The sequence below is a fragment of the Taurulus bubalis genome, assembly GCF_910589615.1.
Source record: "Taurulus bubalis genome assembly, chromosome: 10".
Classification (NCBI taxonomy): Eukaryota; Metazoa; Chordata; class Actinopteri; order Perciformes; family Cottidae; genus Taurulus; species Taurulus bubalis.
The window spans coordinates 7,561,680-7,586,007 of NC_136598.1; the positions used below are offsets into that span (position 1 = coordinate 7,561,680).

The 24,328-nt window shown below is 40.4% G+C and overlaps 3 protein-coding genes across 3 annotated transcripts; 2 read left to right on the forward strand and 1 right to left on the reverse strand.

The window, feature by feature from the left end:
* Positions 1 to 10,232: 10,232 nt before the first annotated feature.
* tlcd1 (TLC domain containing 1) lies at positions 10,233 to 14,320 on the forward strand. The gene is made up of 4 exons (XM_079224638.1): positions 10,233 to 10,481; positions 11,468 to 11,550; positions 12,971 to 13,053; positions 13,717 to 14,320. Exons 1-4 carry the CDS (start codon positions 10,273 to 10,275, stop codon positions 14,119 to 14,121), a joined length of 780 nt encoding a protein of 259 aa, XP_079080764.1. The 5' UTR covers positions 10,233 to 10,272; the 3' UTR covers positions 14,122 to 14,320.
* Positions 14,321 to 17,187: 2,867 nt separating this feature from the next.
* LOC306742608 (ras-related protein Rab-34-like) lies at positions 17,188 to 21,724 on the forward strand. The gene is made up of 12 exons (XM_079225002.1): positions 17,188 to 17,325; positions 17,568 to 17,606; positions 18,443 to 18,559; positions 18,645 to 18,736; positions 18,824 to 18,892; positions 19,301 to 19,402; positions 19,505 to 19,569; positions 19,740 to 19,791; positions 19,874 to 19,955; positions 20,480 to 20,570; positions 20,988 to 21,095; positions 21,180 to 21,724. Exons 3-12 carry the CDS (start codon positions 18,485 to 18,487, stop codon positions 21,245 to 21,247), a joined length of 804 nt encoding a protein of 267 aa, XP_079081128.1. The 5' UTR covers positions 17,188 to 17,325; positions 17,568 to 17,606; positions 18,443 to 18,484; the 3' UTR covers positions 21,248 to 21,724.
* Positions 21,725 to 22,011: 287 nt separating this feature from the next.
* Positions 22,012 to 24,084, reverse strand: LOC306742121 (adenine phosphoribosyltransferase; the record flags this gene model as incomplete). Its single annotated transcript, XM_079224462.1, is given in 6 exon segments — positions 22,012 to 22,151; positions 22,816 to 22,948; positions 23,684 to 23,818; positions 23,963 to 23,974; positions 23,978 to 24,027; positions 24,030 to 24,084. Coding segments are annotated over 6 exon segments (525 nt in total).
* Between the last annotated feature and the right edge of the window lie 244 nt (positions 24,085 to 24,328).

The window sequence follows — 24,328 nt, forward strand, 5'->3', positions numbered from 1 at the left end:
GTCAAAGCACAAATAGTCCGGTAGTTCCAGATAGAAAGCTGTATTGCTGAGTTTGGTTTGACAAGGTGTAAAGAAACCCTTGTAGTTTGTAAGTAGGTGTGTGCATTGTTTAGTTCAATGGAACAGTCAAACACAGGCAGTAACACTAGTTTTGGGCTTAATTGTCCCAACTACTGAAAATCCGAAAAAAAAAAAAAATATATATTTTCTGGCCTTCCTGAATGATACTGAAGAGATGGAACATACCACTCTAATAGGGCAGGTGGAATAGTCCAAGTGGTGTGGCCTTTGTCCAAACCTGACCAAATTTCTGTTGGAAATCTGCACAATAACAAAGGCTTGTAGCCAATTCTTGAGTCTTTAACTTTTAGTTTAGGAAGGCTGACAATACAGGATCCTGGCCTGGTGAATGCGATCTCCTACTTTTACTTCCACAGTCCTTATTCGGTCATCAGGTGCAGAAACAGTCTGAGCGATCAGTCCTACGGGTAATGAGGCACGTGGTAGCTGGGGGATAATGACCATCACTTTGTCCCCTGTTTAAAGGTTTGTGGAGTCAGAATGCAACTTCAACAGCTGTCTACTAAAGGGATCTGACTCTCTGTACACCTCTGATCTGGTTGTGAGAGACAACAGGAGGCTTGTTGCTCGCCTACTGTTTCAGTTCAAAGCCCCTGCTTGCCAGTGAGTCCTGCAGTTTATCAACGTATGGCTTTTGCCTCGTCCTCTGATGTCAGACTTCGTAAACATGTGTCAACATAAAATGAGCTCTCTGGCAAATCGAGAGGTGAAGGAATCTGTTTTCATACCAACAGTGGCTGGTGTAACGACCTGACAGTGATTCTACAGCACTACACACATAATAAGCGAGGCCTATCAACAGTCAGGCTGTGGCATCATACATTAGCTGTGTACCAACAAGCACCAGAGTGAGCTAGCACAACGCCCATCCCTGGTTCCCAGCTAAACAGCTAAACAGACAGTTAAGGTTGCAAAAGGAACAGGCATTTAGAAGTGGGGACAAGGAAATATTTAAAGAGTCAAAATGCAGGTTTAACAAGGCAGTGAGGGATGCTAAATGACAGTACTCTGATAATATGCAACACCAGCTCTCAGCAAGTGACTCTGCTTCTGTCTTGAGAGGCCTCAGACAGATCACTAGAGGACCCTCACTGTCCCACTCCTGGACCTCCTGCAGCTCTCCTACAGAGCCAACAGGGCTTTCTCTGTGTCTCCTGTCAGTCTCTTCTGTTGCTCAGAGCAAAGGGAGCATTGTTTCCTTTGGCGCCTTGCCAGGGTGTATGTTCTGCACACGTTAGAGAGGGGTAACATATTGGTGAACACCTATCTCAACTCTTACCGTTTTGCTCTCCAGAAGAGTGACAGCCTCTTTGTCCTGGCTGGAGCGGGTGCAGACCGTTTCATGGCAAAACGTCCGTTTGCCACAGCTTTTCAACATGCCTGTAGATATCTGCTGGTTGTGACAGAATGGATGTGAACAGACACTGCTGCTCTGACAGCAGTGGAGGCCTCAGTCCCTGTGCTGGGCCTTGGAGAGACCACCCAAGGCAGGACTTCACAGCTGCAGGGCCTCTGGGGGGCCTCAGGCGGGGAATTTTAGAGCCAATGAGTAGAACTGGGCGGACAAGGTGAAATGAACAAAAGGGGGAGATCTCTCAGATGGCAATACTTCTTTTGGAGGGCCTCCACTGGATGTGTGTGTTCAGCTAGTCCAAGGTGCTTTGCAGTAAATGCTTGGTTGAAAGAGAAAACACGGTGTGTATCGGATGCTGGGGAGATAGTGAAGAAGACCATGGCGCCACATAGAATCTGCAGCTCTTGTCTGACTGTTCTTAAAAGGGCGGTATTCTGGTACCCCTTGAGGCCAGCTGCTGCGCTGCTGGGTGGAGGACGATATGTTCCGACTCATCATCCAGAATTGCACAGGCGTCCATTGATCTGTGGATCTGTGGGTGTTGGGCCTCCTGTAGAACCGCTCATGTCCACCTACTGGGCTTGACTATTGGTGACGGAAGTGAAGGCACTTGTGGGTTTTGGGCCGTCTCGTAAATGAATCATCAACCTCAAGTGACTGAGAAGCTTTATGTCTGTGTGATGCTGACCTGTAATGACGCTCTGCAGAATCTTTGCTATCAGATGAGCTAGTTTGGCACAGCTCAGATGATTCCTGGCTGGTTTGGTGCCTCATGTGACTGGTAAGGGGGGTACTCCATCCTCTACGTTGAGTGGCTTGGCTTAGCATGAGTGTGATTGTGCTTCAGGCTTGGAGATGTTGTGGGCTTTATAACAGATCCACAGTTGAAATGTAACGAGTATAATTGAACAAAGATGTTATCAGCGTTACGGAGTTGACTCAATGTTTGATTTGTATAAAGAAAAACAAAAATTAACTTGAGGATAATTAATGTAATTAATGTGGATAATTAATAACAAAGGAAAGAAGCAAAACAAGCATAAATAATGAAGCAGAAGAAGCAAGTAAAAAAAGGAATACAAATATGAAAACAAATAAATACAGACAGACAGGGTTAAAGAAATACATCAGTAAGTGATTTAGCTGAGAAACTTTAAGCAGGTAAAGAAAAGTAAACTCACCGTGGGTTTATATTTCACAGAGGCATCTGTGGTGCAGGTGGTCATGTGTAGAGGGTCTTAGCTGTTCCTGATAAGTTGTACTTACTTACTCACTTCCTTTTCCCCCATTGGTCTGCAGAGGGGCCAGCTGTGGGGGATGAGAGATGTGTTTATGGAAAGAGTTATGGCCAAGGACAGAGGGCGTGAGTTACATAGGCTGCCTGTCTAACACACCATATTTACATTGTTATGCTCCAAACATAACAAAGATGTGTTTATATTCTCAATCGTATATGTTCACAGTACTTACTGCTGACATTGCCACCAATTTACGAGAGATGAAATCCTGAATTTAATAATTGCATTCCATTATCCAAACCGGATATCCCATTTAGAGTCGCGGGGGTGCTGGAGCCGATCCCAGCAGAATTTGCAAACTCCACAGAAGGAGCGCCCGGGATTGGGAATCGGACCCCGGACCCCTCTTGCTGTGAGGTGACAGTGCTAGCCACTGCACCACAAATTAGATAATTACAAGGTCACAAGGTCCTCCTCTTCGGAGTCCTTTCCTTCCAAGTAGGTGTTGGTTCACCTTCTGCTCGTCCAGCTTCTTCCTCCCAGGTGCTATTCCCCTCTGCCCTTTATCCAGCCCTGCCTCAATTAGGGGCCTTAAGCACCTGCAGCTGGGTACGTGATGAGGCAGTCTGGGAGATGAAGTCTTAAGCCCGGCGGCCATTTTGTGGTGTGGGCACTGATCTTGAGTGGGGATGTAGCGTCCCTCAACTACCTGTCCCCTTGTGATACCACAATGTGTATCCAACTTGCCATTTCAAGTTAAGAGGATTTACATTCCAAATTTGTTTCAACTTGCATAGAAATGTTATTTTGCTTGCTTTATAAAAAAAGAAATCACCAATAATTCTTACTTCTGTTCAAAAGATACGTAACAGGTGTGGTAAGGACCCAGAAGCAGTACGGCAGATACAAGGAATAGTTGAACGGGCAGAAGACACAACAGGCAAACAGTTGCTCACGTGGAGAAATCCACTCAGTGGAACGCCAAGCCGTCAAGGGAGAAGGCAGACAGAAACCAGAGGAAGCTGAGACTATTCTCGTGGTCGGGGACAGAAGGCTGTGGCGATTTACAGGGGCAAACACAGCAGGAAAGTCTGACATAATGCAGCGAAGGATCTGGCACTGAGTGAGTGTGTGTGTGTGTGTGTGTGTGTGTGTGTGTGTGTGTGTGTGCGTGTGCGTGTGCGTGTGCGTGTGTGTGTGTGTGTGTGAGGGAGTAGGTGCAGCAAAGGTCAGAGCAGGAAACTGGGTGGATCGGCGGATTTCCGGTCCGGTGTGACACGCGGTGGAGAGCGGCTGTAAAGTTGTTGGAGGTTTCGTGAGACACTAAGCGATTTGTTGGATTAGGTGGTTGGCATAACCTGATTTGTGACTGGGTTAGGGTGGCAAATCAGGATATGGATGGGGATGATGATGGGCATACGGATGGCTGGACTCCAGTCTCTAGTGGGGAAGGAGGACAAAAGAAGGGAGAGAACAGGCAAAGGCGGGACAAGTATGAAGGGTAGTCAACATCTGAAGAGAGGTTTGGAGGGTAACAGTTTTGATGAAGGAAATAGAGTGGGTTGCAAGAAGATGGCGAGGGGGGAATTTAAAATAATCCTTTAATTCAGAAAGGAAGATGAGCATGTCGGTCTTAGCCCGATAAGTGAAAAAGAACATTGGAGAGGTGGAAATGACTAAAATCCTGAGGGATGGAAACGTGTTGATTATATGTAAATCGGAAGAACAGAAAAACAAAGCTATGCTAGTAAGCATATGTACGAAAATGAGTGAGAAACGATCATTGGGTTTGAATCGAGTGAGACGTGGGGTGATGACAGATATTCCTGTTGATGAGGATCTCAAAAAACTCAAACAGAGTATGTATGGGGGAGAAGTGAGCAGAATGAAAAGATTGTTAAGAACAGTTAATGGGGAAAGGGTTGACAGCCAATCTGTACTTATTGAATTGCAGGGGTCCGTTCTTCCAGAGAGAGGTAAAGTAGGATGTATGAGCTTCCAGGTGAGGCCCTACATCCCTCCCCCACTTCGCTGCTACAAATGCCAGAGGTATGGGCATATAGCAGCAGTCTGCAAAGGGAAACAGAGGTGTCCCAAGTGTGGAGAGGATCACAGAGTGGAGGACTGTAAGGATAATGTGCAGGATAAATGTTGTAATTGTGGGGGACAGCACAGGGTGACATGTGGTGGATGTGAAGTCAGGAAGAGGGCTGTGCAAATCCAGCAGGTAAAAACAGGAAACAACATAAGCTATTCAGAGGCTGTGAAGAGGGTACAAGGACAAAGGGAAATGAATGAGACACCAAACTAAGATTTAAGAGCAGAGGCAGGTTTCACCGAGGAATCCGATATAGCACTGACAGTGGAGACGTTGATCCAGTTCATGGCATATGTGATCAATTGTACCGACAAAGTCAAACACAAAACAGAAAAAATTCAAATAATAGTGAGGACAGCGGATCATTTTTTGGGTTTAAAAGGGGCATCCTGGGAGGATATTAATACAAGACTCGAAGACGGCGGGAAGCCAGGAGGCCCAGGGGATCGGACAGTATGATTGTACTACAGTGGAACGCAAGAAGCTTGTCATCAAATGGCCAAGAGTTTAAAGGATTCCTTAAAAACCAAAAAAAAAAACAGAAATGATATGTGTTCAGGAAACTTGGCTTAAACCAGCACTAGAGTTTGTTATTTAAGGATATAATAGTATTCAAAGGGATAGAGTGTGGGATAATGGAGGAGGAGGAGGCTGCATAATATTTATAAAACAAGGATTACAGTATAAAGTTTTGGGGAAAGGAAGCTAGCTGGAATATGTGATAATTGAAGTTTGGACAAGAGAAGGACCGATTAGAGTAGCAAACTTTTATAACCCATGTTAGAAACTGTCAATTGATTTACTGGAGGAATTAGCAGTACATTTAGAAGGGAAGTGATATGTCGTGGAGATTGTAATGCTCACAGCACATTATGAGGTTGTGGAAATGATGGAAATGGAACGGTCATAGAAGAGTTAATGGAGAGAAAAAATCTAGTATGCTTAAATAATGTAAATGGGACCAGATTTACCATCAGAACAGGAACAGAGTCTGCTATTGACCTTACTTTGGTATCAGATTCACTGGCAAGTGTTAGCTCCTGTGAAATAGGGCGGAGTCTAGAAGAAAACGAGACAGAAGTACCACAGAAATGGTCTTTTAGCAGCGCTGACTGGGAGAAATTTAGAAGGGTCAGTGACCAAGAAATGGAGAAAGTTTATGTCAGTGAAGATGTTGAAGAGCTAAATGAGTCTGTATGTCAAGCAATTCTAGAGTAAAATGTTAGGAAGAGAATACAAAATACAAAGAGAGACTTTTGGAGGAAATGCTGTGACTCAATAGGAAGTTAGACAAAAATTCATAAAGTATGGAAAATGATTTAAAAAAAAATTAATGGGATTAAAAGAGAGTTTGGGTATCCAGTCCTAAATAATGGGGAAACAACAGCAGTGAGAGATGAGGAGAAAGCTGAGATGTTGGCACAAACTTTTGTCAACATCCATAGTTCAGGCAATATTGGTGAAGAGGGCAAAAGGTGGAGGGAAACTACAATAGTGGAGAATGAATATGTTTTAGAGCAAGAGGAAGAGACTAATAATCTGCTAAACAAGCCTTTCACAAAGACGGAATTTAGGAGATGTCTAAAGAAAACCAAAATGTCGGCACCAGGCAAGGATCAAATCTGTTACATCATGTTAAGAAATCTAGGGGAATCATCTCAGGATCTACTGCTTGAACTATATAATAAAGTTTGGGAGGGTGGGGAATTGCCTCAAAGTTGGAAGGAGGCCATTGTAGTCCCGATACGCAAATCCGGTAAAGATTGCACTAACCCAGGGAATTATTGACCAGCGTTAACTTCAAATATCTGCAAAACAATGGAGAAAATGATAAATGAAAGATTAACATATTATGTAAAAAGTAAAGGATATTTATCCAAATATCAGAGTGGTTTCAGGAAAGGGAGAAATACAACAGATCCAGCTTTAAAAGTTTGGAACATGAAATTAGGAAAGCACAGGTAAACAAAGAAAGTGTGGTAGCTGTCTCCTTTGACATAGAGAAGGCATGATATGGAGAGAAGGGTTATTAATTAGACTTTGCAAGTTGGGTGTTAGGGGTCAAATGTATAGATGGATAACATATTTGTTATTAAACAGATTCATAGAAGTCAGAGTTGGAGAGAGCTATTCGGGAAAGTGTTGTATCGAAAACAGAACTCCTCAAGGGAGTATAGTCAGTCCTTTACTATTCTCCATGATAACAAGGTGTTGAGTGAAATAGAACATGGCATGGGATTGTCACTATTTGCGGATGATGGGTCAATTTGGGGAAGAAATGTGATATTCATAGTAAATAAACTGCAGAGAGACATCTGTAAAGTAAAAGAGTGGTCATATAAATGGGGTTTTAAATTTTCAGCAGATAAAACTAAAAACAACATTCTTTACAAGGAGACAAATTGGTAGTGATGCAAAACTAAAACTATATAATCATGAATTGGTAAAGAGTAAAACACTTTACATTTTGGGGTTTGTGAAGAGCATCCAACTCAGGAAACCTTAGTACCCTGCTGGGAAAAGGAGAGGAGGGAGACACGAAGCTTTGGATGGACAGCAGCACAGAAAGCAAAATAAATTAACATTGACAAATTAAACTTCAGTCCAACAGTTCCATTGCCAGCAATAGCACTGTGGATACTTCCTGAGGCAACAGTAGAGTTGGCATTACTTAAAAAGAAGAACAAGGATAGAGGGGTTTAGAGACGTTTAATGTGCATACAATTCAGACACAAAGCATTATTTTAGGATAACAAGGACTATTAAGAGAATATGAGCCCTAGGTTATTTATTTTGGTTGGTTTGTTTTGATTAGTTTGCTATGGTTTGGTTTGTTGAAGCTATATATATGTGGGTTTTTTTTCTGGTGTTGTTGGTTGTTTTTGTAAGTGCTAGACATCTTGATCCACACTCCATACCAGTTGGTGGCGGTAATGCACCAAACAGTTGTTTGCCAACCGCCATTAAACCTTCAAGAAGAAGAAGAAGGAGACGCGCTGTAGCGGGCTGGGGAGGTGAGGGTGACGCAGAGTAACAGGGAGCATGGAAGCTGAGCTGTGAAAATCATCAGCACAATCATGGGAATGTATGCCGTGTTTGTGAAATATCTAACCAGTTACTGCATGCAGATGGAACTTTAAAGACTGGTCCTTTGGCTACACCATGGACCCTCACCTCCCAACTTCAACAGTGAAAATCACGAAGAAGAAAGGAGCTAAATTAATCAAGAGCCTATTATTTTTCATTCCTTATTCATATTCTGAGTGGAGGAAACTGAGTGGGTTTACTCAAGTCTATATAAGAGTTTTTTTATTTAAGTATTTCCATTTTACAAGACTTTGTACTTCTGCAACATTACATTTCAGTGGGTAAACATTGCGCTACATTAATTTTACAACTGTAGCTACTAGTTACGTTGAGGTTCAGAACAATATAATAATATAAAATGAATGTAATTATTGTGACATCAGGAGAGTAGGAACACCTTGGTTAATTAGCAGCACTGGCTGGTCCCCCTCTCTGTCCTGAGACACCCGTTTGGCTCTATGTTAAAGATTATGATTTGTCTACACACACACCTCCACTACTGAAAGTACTGACTCCACACGCCACTGTTAGACTAAGTTGTGTTTAATGCTACCTAAGTTAAATAAACTCTTTTTGCTAATTACCTACTTGTGTCAGTGGTGGTTCGTCCGTCCAATTTTGGTTTGTTTGAGGCTGTTCTTTGCTACATAGGAGTGATGTGTCTGGGGATACATTGTTTAGCCACAGTGGACCTCAAATATGGTCCTCTGGCGGTTTGGGGAGTATCCCTGGATAGGTAAAAGATACATGGTCCGTTGGGTTGCGTTTTTTTTTTAGGGGGGCTTTTGGGATTTGTTGTTTGTGCTGTTGTCTTGGACACATCCATAGCTGGCAGGTGAGTAACCAGTTTGTTGGGGGGGCCTAACCAAGCTACTGGTTTCAGTGTTTAAAAAGCCTCCCGCTAATCGGCATGAAGATAGTGTTCTGTAAACCTAGTTTTTGATAGGCAGTCTAGGTAGCGGGATTTCCACATTAGTTTGGGGGACATATCATTGTGTTTCAATGCACTAATTGACCTAGACAAAAACGGTTTGCTGTTTTTGTTGTGGTCTTTGACCTGGTCTATTATGGCAGGGTTGGAGGACTCTTTTTTTTTTTGCTCCATGTGAGGAGTTTCTGCATCACTGCAGGTGGGTGTGGCAGAGGGTCATAAGGAGGGTGGGAACACCTGTGTTAGTTAGCAGCCCTGGCAAAGCATGGGCATTTGTGCCAGTGCACGCTGTTAAAAGGGTCTCTGGTCTCAGTTGGTTCCCCTCTCCGTCCTGAGATACCCGTTTGGCTCTTTGTTAAAGATTATGGTTTACATTACATACACACTTTGCACTCACCTCCACTACTGAAAGTACTGAAGCCACTGTTAGACTAAGTTGTGTTTTAGGCTACCTAAGTAAAATAAACCCTTTTTGTTAACTACTTGCTTGTGTGTATTCCACTTTTTTTTGTCATGGCCATAGTCTAGGGGTGGCCCAGTTCGTGACATTATATGACACACTGAAAGGGGTGATTCTCCCAAATGAGGACTTTTCTATGCTATTCTATTTTTCAAATGTTCTTCTGAAAGACCGTCACAAACAATGCATTGGAGTATTTTATATATGTGGCATTGCTACTGTTAATTAAAGGATCTGAATACGTCATTCACCACTAGCAATGTAAACATATTATCCTAATCCAAATACCACAAACATACGCTTATAATATAATAATTTGTAGCCAGTAACCAAAGAAACCCTGCGTTGGAGAAACTTATCGGAACTGCTGTTTACAGGTTACATGCGGTGGGAGAGAGAAGGGGCCTTTACGCACAGTGCCTACCCAAATGCATGCAGATATGAAAGGGCGACGCTGGTAGCCATACAGGTTATAGCTATGCAACCATGTATTACATTTATATTGGTCTTTTTAGACATTCCTAAATAAAATCTCGTGTCTTCAGCCCTGCTCTGTTAAACTTGTGGAACGTAAACACGGTCTCGGTTCCGCCTTGTGTTTGTGGTTAAAGGGCGCAGCCGCACCGCCCACTCCGCTCCACCACGCCCCCTCCTTATTCTGCACAGACGGGCGGGCTGAGCGCGCAACACATTGCATCTAAAGGCGCTGCGTGAAGACAAACATCGTTTCGTTGGATTGAGCTGTTACGAGAATCTCCACGACTGACTCGAGGCGCTTAAAACGTGAGAAGAAAAAGGCTGCATCATTAATCGGACTTGGTTGAAACTTTATTAATTAAAAACAGATCATCATCGCTCGCAGCGCCTCCCATGTCCGGGAGAACACTTATCTCTTACCGCGCAAATCTGTCCGTCTTTCAGCCCAGGAGCGTGAAAAACAATCCAACAGAGGGGGAAAGACTAAGGGAGGAAGCTATAGAATAAGAACACGTGTCCAGAGGGAGAGCCAGGGCCGAGGACGACATGATGGATGTCCTGGTTCCTGTGCTGAAGAGTCACCCAGGCAAGTCGGTGCTGGTGTTCGCTCTGATTTTCAAGTTGATCCACCGGTTGCTGCAAAGGTTGCCTGTGCCTAAAGTAGTAAAGCAGGATGAATTCAAATCCTGGAAGTGGAAGAACCTCTCCGTCTCAATAGTGCACTCCCTGCTGACTGGATCATGGGCCCTGGCCTGGTAAGTTTCCACCCAAACATCTGTCCATCCATCCATCCATCCATCCACACTGTGAGACACCATTGTCTATTCACAGTCCACATGATGTGTTATTTGTGGAGTTGTGCGTGTGTGTGTGTGTGTGTGTGTGTGTGTGTGTGTGTGTGCGTGTGCGCGCGTGCGTGCGTAGCAGTGACAGTCTGTGGCAGCCAGGAGAAGAATGGTATGTTCAGACAGGGTGAGGGACAAGGGAGAGAATGGCATTTTTAAGTGGGGAGGGAAATACCACTGTACAGTATGAGCCACATAAAACTGTTATTGCTATTTGCTTGTACTTAATTTGTGCCTGACTTCTAGGTTTGAAAAGAAATACACATGGTCAGGCACGCCCACACACACACAAAGCCAACAGGGTTTCTTTAGAGACAGCCATACTGATGTATCAACTGGAAAAACCTGATGACTCAACGATTCTTGTGAAAGCATCATGAGAAACTATTTATTGGGGTGGAGACTGTCTGAGACCTAGCTCAGGTTTCTTAAGCAGTTTGCACTCTCACCTTGGCTATTTATTTAAGGAAATATGTGAATGAATGGAGAGACAATAATTCAAAAGTAGGTGTTTGAGCACTCAAAGTAGTGTCAAGGAAACATGTGAAACAGTATGCTGCTTTTATATTTGTTATCACACTAATTATGCCATGGTGTGTTTATACAAGGAGGGGACTCAGAGAAGCCTTTGCTTATTGAGGTGTGCCCCCATTTGCCAACAGCAGTGAGAGGTGGCAAAGAACACTGCAAAATCAAAGCATTTATAAATGTGTTTTGTAAAGATATAAAGATACCAATAGAGCTCTTTTACTACTGAAAGGAGGGAAATCTATTAGTCCGGGGTTTTAAAAAGACCTGAAATGAACTTATCTGCTTAGTCTGGCTCTCCAGGAGTTGGCCCATGTATGTCTGAGTGAACACAGACACATCTTTATATAACATGTATCCCTCTCTAGTGTGCTGGTTTGGCCTGAGATGTTGCACAACCTTCACTCTTACCACACCCCTCTGTCCTACCTGCTCGTCTGTGTCTCAACAGGTCAGTGAATGCATCGCGGCAAAAGAATAACACTTCAGGGAAACAAGTAAAATAACTGCAGTTAGGATTTGCAATCTAAATGAAAATGCAGGATCACATATTCAGTCTGACGAAAAATGCCCTTGGTTGTCGTATTTTTATGTAGAGCTGCAACAAAGCATTGCTTTCATTGATTGATCTGCTGAAAAGTGCTTATGTAATAACTTTCCCCAGCCCAAGGTCTTGTTTCACATGATGGTTGTTTGTTCAACAGTCATACTTAATATTTATTGGACTATGGAATATTGGACCGTTGAACAAACGACCATCATTCATACTGTATGTGAAAAAAACACGTGAGAAGCTGAATCTACTTTTTGGGGGCATTTTTGCTTGAAAAATGGATGAATGAATTGTTGCAGATCTAGTTTAATGCACAAAAGAGAAATGTGGGAGAGGTGTTGATAGGGTCTTCCATCCTTGAATTGAGCTTTGAATTCATTTTAGGGGCATAACAGTGTCACTTTGCAGTTGCTGCTTTTCAGAGAAACAACAAAAAGATCCGCCACTCAAACTGGATTCTAAATCACTGTGGACACCAAAGATAATCCACGGAGGACTCGTGGTCTGTTTGAGCTGTACTGTATGCGTGATGTCTTCTGTGTTACCATGAAGATACAAATCTGTGGAGATCTGCGCTAACAACCGCAAACACCCATTTGCTCCACTGAGGCCAACCACAATTGATACTGGATATCGTGTTTAATATAGAGGCTGTTTGTGTGTCTGTCGAGGCACAAAAGGACTCTTAGTAGTATATTAGTCACTTGAATACCTCCAGCTAAATGAGGCTTATACTGTTTGATAACCGTGGTTATGTTCTAATAATAATGACGAAGACAGACATTAAACTCTGCTTTCAGATCAGCTCAACTAACTTCTTGGTTAACGGGTGACATGAGGAAAATCTTGCATTGTAATATGATGTGATAAATTCATACAAGTATGAATGCAGGTTTAACGCAAAATATGTTTTTGCAAGCCAAACAGGCAGGAAGCTCGGAAGCTTTTCAAAAGCACAAAAAATTCATACACCCAAAGATGCCGGGTCTACATGGACATTAGTTACATTTCACAGACGAGAAAAAACAAAAGGAAATAAGCAAACACATGCTGCTGTATCCTTATGTGTCAAAACACATGTTGGAAATAATTGTATCAAATTAAACATGCAATTAAGACATACTTCAGTAAATTAAACAGTAAACAATTGTACTGTCGTCTACATGCATCTGTTGCGTCAAACTGACCAAGGATGAACTGTAAACATTTTCAGGAAAGGCTTAACTCAAAGATCAAACAAACGGTAAAATATAGATTTTATTCTGGACCTCATCTTCCTCCTGCCCACTTCCTCTCAATGTCATTATCTCTTCCTTAGGATACTTTGTGCACGATGCAGGTGATATTATCCTGACAGGACATGGAAGACAATCATGGGAGTTCTTACTCCATCATGTGCTGGTAAGACAGTTTGGCATGTTTTTTAATTTTTTAACCTCAATTTTTTTAACTGTGTCTCTGAAATACCTTCTGTATTAAATATTTGCTGAACGGCTTAAAGATTTGTTTAAAATGCTGTTATTGACTTTTACTGAATATGTTTTAATTGATGATTGAATTAATTTATTATCTAATTGACAAATTCAACCAGCATAAGTGTCATTGGTATCTTATCTGTATCATGTAGAGTGTCTTTTTGTTTGGTCTTTATTTTCGAACCATACCCTCTAAGTAACTTTAAGGCTGAAAACATCAAGTCTGAGAAGATCATGTCTGATTTGTTGTTAATCAACTTGTTCCATTAAAGCTATAGGGTGTTACATGCTTGTAGGCATCACTTGTGTTGACTGGTGCGTTTTATATGGATTTTCCCAAAATTCTGCTGCACATATTTGGTCAACTTTGGCTTCAACACTAGAATTCAAGTAGAACATTTGTGGGTTTGAATTTGTATTATTATTTTTTTGTTGACAGTGGGGCACTGGAGGTTATATGGGGACAGCATTGCTCACAAAAAAAGCAAACAATGAAATAAATGCAAAGACAATCAATGAGAGCATCAAACAATGAGATTAGCTGTTGGCTGTAAAAGCCCCTCACCTCCTCTGTGTGTCTCCTCCTCAGGTGATCTCGTGTTTCCTGTACTCTCTCTTCACTGAGCTGTATGTAGCCGGCGCTGTCATCGCTCTCTTTGTGGAGGTCAACAGTATCACCCTGCACACGAGGCTGATGCTGAAGCTAGCGTGCGCTCATTCCTCCTCCGTGTACCACGTCAACAAACTCGTCAACATCATCACCTACATCACGTTTCGTCTGGGCACCCAGATGTACCTCACCTGGTACATCGTCCACAACTACACCTGGCTGGACCACGGTTTATACTTCCTCGCCGCCATGATGCTGATGAATGTCATGATCCTGGTTTATTTCTACCGCCTACTACGTGCCGACTTCTTCCCCTGGAGTAAGCGACCTGTGAGGCAGAACGGGACGAATAACAGCGACTCTAAAAAGTTTCCCTGTGATTGAGTGGGGAAAGTTTACAGACCTGTTTTATTTGTATTTAGGGTCGGAGTTCCCACTTAATCTTTTTCAAACTGATCACATTCCTAGAGACTACAGCTTCCCTTGTCTCGCTGACGAAGATAAATTATTTTGTCCAGTCTTGTTCAGAAATGTTGGAAAGTCGTAAATGTAAAATGTAAAAATAAATCCTCCTGTAAAACTAGTTTTAACTTCTGTGATTGTACAAGTCAAAGCCTACAAACTGTTACTTGTGCTTTCGAGGTGTTTGCAGATTTTGTTGTCTTTAGGCCAGTCTTTATGCTCAGCTAACTGGCTGCTGCCTGTAGCCTTATATTTAGAGCTACAGACATGATACATGTATTGTATGTATAATTGTGTTTTCATATAAGTCTCAGCAACAAAGTAAATGAATTGCCTATATTTTCCTAAATGTCAAACTATTACTTAAACATTCAATTTCAGTATCCGCACAACCTGAAGGAATAGTTTGACATTTTCGAAAATACGCTTATTTACTTTGTGACTGATGCCACTTGAATATCGGTTCACTAAATATGACGCTACAGCCAGCATATGCTTAGCTTAGCATGAAGAATGGCATTGGGGAAATGCAGCTAACCTCATAACATACAAAGGTAGAGAAACAAAATATAATGTGTTAATATGTGAGCTTCAGGGGTGAGATGGATCATTATTTTGCCTTTTGACAGAGCGATGCTGTTTGCTTTTGTGTACAGCTAAGCTAGCCGACTACCTGCCAGCCAAGATTTTCTGACTTGGCCGCAATAGACTCACTCACCCCGTCTCCATGATGCCACCTGTGGCCAAAGAGATACTGGGCTGTGACTGAACTGGTACAGGTCTAACGGGTAACAATCAGGAATGCAGGGAACTCTATGTTTCTCGTAACTTGAGATAAGTGGGCCTGATGCTGGATCTTCCTGCCATCTAACAGGCAGATAATTGAGCTCATCAGGAGGTGGGCATCATTAGAAACACTTCGCTATGAGCAGGCAGCAGAATGATCAATACTGATTTTTCACCAGTAGTTAGACTAGATGTGGAGTGCCAGAGATCCCCACAGTGTATGACGTATTGCCTTTTACAGAATGGAAACCTTTTTTAAGATATTCTCCTCTTTCTTAAAAAATATACCTCAAACATGTTGTGAATAATGTCACTTTTCTATATATATTTCATGTGGTAATACAAGTAAACACCAACAGTGGACTTTAAAGCAATACATCACAACACCCTGTGTTACCTTGAATTCTTGAAGAAAACATATTTTTTCTCGTCTGCCTCCCTGTGAAAGAAGAAACTATCACACAATGTGTGCAGTATAGAGCAAGTCTCATTAATCCAGTGGTATATGCTCACTTCAAGACACATGCATCTTCAATATAACCTAACTATTTCAACACGTGCAGTCTAGTAAGGTTTCAGCAGAGATGCATGAGTTTGATAAGTAGTGGACTGGATAAATGAGACTTGGGTTATAAAGCACACGTTGTGTGAGAGATGGTAAACGGATATTTTTATAGTGTCTTGTTGTTAAACGTGGCCCCCATTTACTTCAATTTACTTTTTTTCTGGTTTTGGTTCTTCGTTAGGCATGCGAGGAAAAAAAGGTCCTCATAAATTTAAGGTAACACAGGGTGCATTATTGATATACAAAATGGTCAGTTTGTGGGTGAGGTTCTGCTTTAAATCCTTATTTCCTAATCATGCCATGAATAACAAGTGGTGACATTTAAAAACCTAATTTCATTTTCAATTTCAGCCAACCGCCAAGAAATGGATTAGATTAGTCCATACCTGTGCAGCAGTGCCGATACCTCTGCACCTTTTCAAAAATAATAAAGCACTGATGCTTTATGAATAAGAAAGAAAATATATTGTGTAGACTGACATTTGTAACTCTTTGTGAAAGGTGGACCAAGTGGAGAGATTTTTGACACTAACGTACAGTCATTTCTGTGACCAAATGTATCCTGTATTAACATTTTTTGAAGAGCCCCTGTATTAAAGATTAAAGAAAAGTATTTATTGTATTGATGTTTATTTTTTGTGATATGCATTGGTTTGATGTATTATTTCACTCTGTATAACATACATGTAGTCACTTACATTCACACCTGAGAGATAACTGGTGAAGCTAGAGTCCTTAGATCCTTTACCAATACAATAATGTCCAATTACTCCATTACAAGTCCTGCATTTAACATTCTACTTGAGTAAAAGTAAAAAATAGGATTGGCAAAATGTATTTAAAATACTCACTGTGAAGACGGTGAGTATTATAAATGTATAAAATAATACATTATTAGATCATATAATGCATCGATGTGCTTGTAGCATTTTACTGTTGTAGGTGGTTGAGGTGAATGTTTTTGACATTATTTTACATTGTCTTTATACAAAATGAAACTCCAAAGTGCTTTGATGTCAGAAAGATGTTGTATTGAATTCTCTTGATTTAGTCTACAACGCTTTTAGACGTTATCCATGGCAGCCTCCTAAAATATTATGCTAGTTGTATTGAGTATTTTAATTGAATTACTAGATCAGACAGACAGATGCACTGTGTTCATAACAAGGCGCTCTCAGTGGAAAGAGCCCGAGAGCGCCCTCTGTTGTCCACATATGTAACTGACGAAAAGCAAAAGCAAACCTCCCTTCATTACAAAGACAAACTCGTGCTGACAAGTATGACAATATTACATGTAGAAGAAATAGTAACATTATGATGTAATGGCATACATAAATAATGAATACAAAACAAAATAATGGAAACAAAACGAAATAAAAACAAAAGGAAACAATACAAAGTCAACAAGATAAATGTCCAATTTGTTAAGAATAAAATCTATCTATCTAGATTCTAGATAGATAGATTGTTTTCTTTCCCTCTTCGTAATTTCCGATTATTCCTCATTTCCTCCAGTAGGGGACCGAGCAGAAAAAATCTGGGAGGAAAGAAAAAAGGAATCCGAGGATCTGAGTCAGCAGCCAGCGGCTTCAGTCTGCTTCTCCTCCTCCTCCTCCTCAACTTCCGTGGATCGATTCCAGCTCTGATCACCATACAATCCACTCTTTAACGTTGATCAATGAATATGCAAGAGTCCACATTACAACAGGAAGCAACCTGTGCGAAGTAAAAGACCAAGCCGAAGCACAGAAGAGAGAAGAGTCGGTCTCGATGAGGTAACGTTCCTTCCTTTGCAGCTCAAACGCGCTGTTTTTTTTCCAAAAGTAAAATTTGGTTTGTGGGTAACTTTAATTTATATATCACTTAACGTGTCACTTGACAAAGTTAATAACATACATAACCTAATGTTTGGATAGAACATCGAGTTTTAAAGTTTCAGTTTTGAGGTGGACCAAATCAAACTCTTCTTCTTCTTCTTCTTCTTCTTCTTCTTCTTCTTCTTCTTCTTCTTCAGCAGAAGCTTTGATGAGCAACAGGATTAAAACAGATCTGCACAGTAAGTGGATCAACACTGATTACAGTTGTCTGGCTCTGCATGTGGTCGTGTTGCTCTACAATGGATAACACATATTTGCTCTCACTACAGTTTATTGTTTGACTGCCTGGCTCTCTCTTTATTTCCAGTGAGCTGAAGTCTTTGTGACTCTCAGTTAAGAGGTAGATGTGTGTGCAGTTTAGGAGGGGGGGGGGGGGGGGGGGGGGGGGGGGGTAGTCTATGTTCTGGTTGCCTGGGGAAGTTAAACTATTCAAATTCTGAAATAGAAAATATTTAGTTTCTTTTCAAAGAATACTCAGACACCAGTTAGTATTGGCATTTGAGGTGCCAAACCAGTGAATTTGACTGAAACAATCAATTGAAGTAGTTCCAGGTTAATTTTCAGTCAATCGATTAATAAGTTTAGAAGTAAACAGTTAAATATAATTAATCTAATGGTTTCTCTTCAACATAGACACACAGACAGACGGACAGATGCTGCACAGGATGCTCAGTGTTTATCTGTCTATAAAGTGTCAGAAAATAGTTTAAACAAAACAACAACAACGAGGCTGCACCCAGGGCGATGCATTCAGTGTCATTTTTTCCGTAAATCATTAGTCAATTAATCGATCAGTCAAACTACAGAGAAGCAGCAAATGCTCCAATTTAAAGAACATTGGTTTGTTTTTGTTTCATAACAAGCTTCATGTAACATCTTGTAAGTTTGACTTCTAGTTGGAAAAGTAAAAGTTAGCACCAGGTCTAATGTTTGGGCCTAACAATTATTCATTGCAGTTTAAATAGAATGAAGAAACAGATTTGACTTGTTAAAATGTCTTTCTCTCTCTGTCCAGCTCACCACGTGTCCCTCTATTAAACATTTACCGCAAAGCTTCATGTCCGTCCGAGTCTCAGCCATGAGTGTTCTTCCTCCGGTCCGAAAGGACCGTATCGTTGCTCAGCTCCCTCAGGTGAGGTCATGTGCTATCATGATCGCCTATAGTCATCCACCATCCCTCTAAAGCAGCCTCACAAATTCCTCTTCCTCTCTTGTAGTGTTTCCGGAAGGAGGCAGCCTTCCACACGAAGGAGGACTTCAACAATAAAGTGAGGACGGCCTGTCAGGAGCAGCGTACCGGCACTGTGGGGTGAGTGCGGCAACCAGATGATGCTGGATGGGATGTTGTTGTGGCACGAATTTATTTACATGTCGCGGCTTCTTTTATTCTTCTCAGCAGATTTAAAATCTCAAAGGTCATCGTTGTGGGTGACGTGGCTGTGGGGAAAACCTGTCTGATTAATAGGTAAGCTCAAACACCGTCACTGTTGCACTTCTGGGAATAAATAACTTAAACAAGAAATAGCTCAGAGGACACGTACCTCCTTCAATGAAGCACCGTCTACTAAGTTTGTTGTTCTACTAGAAAAAGTGTAGAAAAAAATCTGCTCTGCCGGTGTTTGGTTTGTCCGTTCAGGGCTACTGTAGAAACATGGCAGTGCAACATGGTGGACTCCATGCAGAGGACCCTATCTATCTATCTATCTATCTATCTATCTATCTATCTATCTATCTATCTATCTATCTATCTATATATATATATATATCTATATATATATATATATATATATATATATATATATATATAGATATATATATATATAGATATATAGATATATATATATAGCTAATAAGCTTTTTATGGTTTTTCTAGATTTTGCAAAGATGCTTTTGATAAAAACTACAAGGCAACGATCGGTGTTGACTTTGAGATGGAACGCTTTGAAGTGCTGGGCGTTCCTTTCAGCCTTCAGCTGTAAGTGAAATTTCTTTCTTTACTGCTCTTACTGTAAGTAAAAATAAGCAAACTGAGTCTTTCTGATTTGACATTGCTTAAATGTCTGTGCCTATTTTACAGTTGGGACACTGCAGGCCAAGAGAGGTTCAAGTGCATTGCCTCTACGTACTACAGAGGAGCCCAGGGTGAGAGATTGCTGTGCTTTAGGGCAGCAACCTTTATAAGAAATGTATTAAACACTGTTCCTCTTTCCTTGAACACAATGTCAGGGGATAAAGGAAGCTGTGTATACATAACATTACTGGAATGTGTGTGTTAAAATGCTTAATTCATTCAATATTTTCTTTTCTTCCAGTTGTGATCATTGCATTTGATGTAAACGACGTGGCCTCTTTGGGCCATGTGAGGTGAGTTCACCTCACATGAGCAGATTGCTGGGCAGTTTTTCGCCCAGCTGGGGGACTTGATCTTGTCTTGTTCTGTCTGCAGAACGTGGCTCGAAGACGCCCTGAAAGAGAATGACCCCACCGCTGTTCAGCTGTTCCTTGTTGGCACGAAGAAAGACCTGAGCGTATGTCTGCTTAGTGTTTGAAGTGGGCATGCCTGAGAACGTTTCTGTGTGTTTTACTGGAGTCAAATGGGAATTCAAATAGCTTTTGTGTCCCGACTCAAAGCTCAGTGATGTATTTGCCCCGTCTTTCACTTCACGAGACTCCAAAGCTTTTCTGAAAGAGGCCGAAACGATGGACATCCAGACATTTCTAAGACATTGCTAACTGTTTTTACGCAGTGGTCTTCTTTTTCAGGAATTCTCTTATTTCACTCTCCTGTGATTTTTAAAGGAGATTTGGTATTTAGTTTTTGTCTGTTTGGACAGCGCTGTGGCTTTTGTAACAAATTAGATTACCGGTAATGGATTATGTAATTTACCTCTTTCTTATTTCAAAAGTACTTCTCTTGTCCCTGAGTGATTTCTTTGCAGTATAATAAACGTGACAGATAACTGAATGTATTTGGATTTTAGACTGTTAGTCATCAAATTGTCAGATTAATCGATAATGAAAATAACTTGGTCTTCTCTGGTTTCTCCGACAGTCTCCTGCACAGTATTCTCAGATCGAACAAGATGCCCTCAAACTAGCACAAGAGATCACCGCAGAGTATTGGGCTGTGTCGTCGCTGACAGGTGAGTGTTATTTATATATATATTTAACAGTCTCTATGAAGAATTATTCTCAGAAACAAAGTTGAAATGATTAAAACTGGTGGGTCTAATGTATACCTAAAGGATCGTTTTATTATCCGAGAGTCTTGAGTTTCTATTTTTGGCAACATTGAGGATATGGCTAAAGAAAAAAGTTAAATGCAAATACAGAATTTATTTAGTAGCCCGTAGTTTAATACTCCACTCTTAATCTGTGATTTGGGCTGCACAAAATAATTGGACCATTCACATTTTAATCTTTAAATCAAGGAAGAGTTGAAAAATGTCCACACAGAGGTGAAGAACGGAAGCTAATATTAATAATCCTGGAAACATAGGTCTCAAACCTAATGATTTTCATACAGTCCCTAACTGATCAATGTCTCCTCTTTGCTGTAGGGGAAAACGTCAAGGAGTTTTTCTTTCGAGTTGCATCGTTGGCCTTTGAGACCAACGTTCTTGCTGAGTTGGAGAAAAGTGGATCGAGGCAAATTGGGGGCGTCGTCAGTAAGTATCCAAACTAACTCTGATGTGATGAAAACCTTCACATTTCTCTCATAGTTTTAACATCCTGCTATTCATTGGTTCCAGGAATCAACAGCACTTCAAACAACATGCATGCTTCATCAAAGAAGAAGCAGCCAAACTGCTGTCAGTAAGGATGGCAGCAGAAGTTTAAAGTCAAAGGTACGGACTGAAAATGAGGGAAAAGACTGTGGAGGTATTTCTGTGGTCGAGGCAGGAGGAGGGACGCTGGAGTTTTACTTCCTGACATGTTTGACTTCAGTTTTTCCTGGCCGAGAAAGAATTTTCCCCTGTGGGATGTGGATTCTTGCGGTGTTGCTCAGTTTAACTTGTCTGCAGTTATAGAGCGACAAAGCAATTACACACAAAATGCCTGTTCTGTTACTGCAGAGATGCCAAAGGGTGACTGTGGATGTTTTTAACATGACGACTGTGTAGATGCTTAAATATTTAGTCTCACTGCTGTATTTTGTTTAACAATTAAGATTTTTCTTCAACTTCCAACACCATCGTTGCTATTGTTGTTATGTTATGCTGATTTTCTTTCATCTACAGTGTATGCTTCTTAGGTACTTTTTGCTTTTTGTTTACAATCAATTCAATAACTTAATTTAGATGATAATGTTTTATGTCAAAAACAGATTTGTGTGTCTGATTATTTTAAGCATTTATTTTCTTTAAAAGGTATCATGATATGTTTTACATGTAATAAAAAAAGATATAAAAAACATTTTTCAACAACAAGTATAGCTTGTCTTATTTAAAGAAAACAGTGCTTGTACTGCATTTCATTAAAAAGTACATGTATGTTGATAAACTTTCTTGATCATCTCAGTAGAACATATCATTATTCCCCCTTTCTTCTTCACTGAAGTTGTCAGGAATAATCTTTTCTTCTTCAGTTGAAGTTTATGAAGGAATCAAGATACTTCTGGTCAATTTGCCTCTGGAGCTCTTCAGGGATGCAGTGAGATAATTTGTAATTTTCTTTTATCCACTTTCGTCCTTCAGTGTTCTCGATGGCCACGGCTGCTACACCTGCAGGAAAGTGTGTTACATTTTTAATATTAAAATGTTGAGGATATTTGAATTATGTTACACTATAACCAGTGGTGGAAAATGTATTCAGATATGTTGCTTAGTAAGAGTAGAAATAATCAAGTAAAAACCCTGCATTCAAAATGCTACTCAAGTGAATGTATGAGCATTAAAAATCATTAATTAGGCAGAATGGCCTAGTCATAATCATATATATTTTTATTTTGCACAATTCAAACAATACAAAAAAAAAAAATCATAACAGAAAATTAATATCACAGTGCAGGAAGAGACAAAAACCCAACTGGGCTTTTTTGAAAATTTTACAAAATTACAAACATAAATTGAAATATGCATAAGATAGACATTGCTGGATCATAATTGTAGATGCATTAATGTATTCATTACTTTAATATTGCAGCTTGTTTTTATAACTTTATATATTGCTGCTAATCTAACTAAAATCATATATTTCATTTGTTTGAAAGTATAAAGGTACAATATTTTCCTTTGATTTTGGAGATGTAGTACAGTAGAAGAAAAAAGTAGCATGCAATGGAAATACACAAGTAAACAAGTACAGCAAAATTGTATTTTAGTGCAGTACTTGTAATTGTTCGTGGTTACATTCCACCAGTGATTACAAAGTAACATCTTGACTGACCTACAACAGTGGCTCCGAGCCTCTCCACCAGCTGGATCGCAGCCTTCATAGTGCCTTCAGTCTCAATCCTTTGGTCCACCAACAACAGGCATGTCAACACAAATTCATAAGAATTTGTTTTATTTTTCTTAAACTATTTAAAATATGTCTGTTATTTCACACTGTGCATTTAGATAAAGCTAAAAAATACAAATAAAATGTTTGCCTTAGCAATAACACAGTTTTTAATACGAAGCAACCTACATATTGTTACATTGAACGATCAGTTGAATACACGTGTAGACGTTGGAATGTAAATATGCACAAAACAGAATTAAGTAAATAATCAAAATTAAATCTAACATTAATATTGATCTCTCTGCTTATGGTGTATTCCTCCACCAAAGGACTAGCCTGTAAAACTGTAAAACTAAATGTAAGTAAATATATAATAATAACTAAATAAATATATAATAACAGGCTTCCACATTGTAGCAAACAGTTATTGGCAGCAAAAAATACATAGCATATGAAAAAAAAATACATTTATGGAGATAATCTTTGACGAAAAGAAAGAAGAAAGATTGACCCTTATAATATCTGATGTGATGTCAATGTGAATATTTAAAATGTTGATGTTTCTTTAACACTAGATGGTGCTGTATCATAGTAAATAAATTAACACTGTTTAGTAGACATGGGGTTAAAATCATGGGTCGAGCATTGTTCAAGTTTAGGATGATTTTACATACAATTTAAGATGTAGCTGTAATAACCCTTTAAGCAATTGCCCTTCTGGGAAACATTCATTGCATTAAGAGAAACAGAGTAACTGGATCTTAAAATAAAATGTGTGGGACACCAAGTGTCTCTCTAGCTTTCAACCTACGATCACTTCCCCTCTTAACGTGAATTGGTATGTTTTTATACCAAGAATTAATCCCATTGCATCGATCCCGGCAACCAAGTCAGTACTGTCGCTGTGGAAAGGGCTGAGAAGGTCTTTGACACAGTCTGCAAGAGCCTGAATGGAGTGCAAAGACAGTAAATGCACAAAAATGCAAAATATGCACACACACAGCTTGTATTTTTCTGTCATAAATGAGTTTCATGCAGTGTTCAATGATGAGGGAAACAGTAGAAACAGTATTGAGTAATCCCCCAATACCTGGGAGTTGCATTAGAGTCTGGACAGGTCCAGCCAGGCAAACGATGGCCCTTTTGTGTTGGGTGCATCAGAGAACGGTACCATCCTTTATGTCTGTCTGCAGGAGCGGCCAACACGTCCATTTGACAAACAACACCTCACGTCTGTGCGGTTAGAGGGAGAAACTGGGGTGAATGAAGTGGACTGTGAAAGAGAGTGACCCATCTCAAGTTCCAGTGGGAGGAATGATGGGTGGGAGGGGGCTGTGAACAGTTATTTATTTATTCGCTGTGCAGTTAGAATGATTTGAAGACTAGTCTCAGACTTTTCAACTACTGTAAACAGTTTTATTTTAATCTGATATTGTCTTTGTGTATCCTGACTACA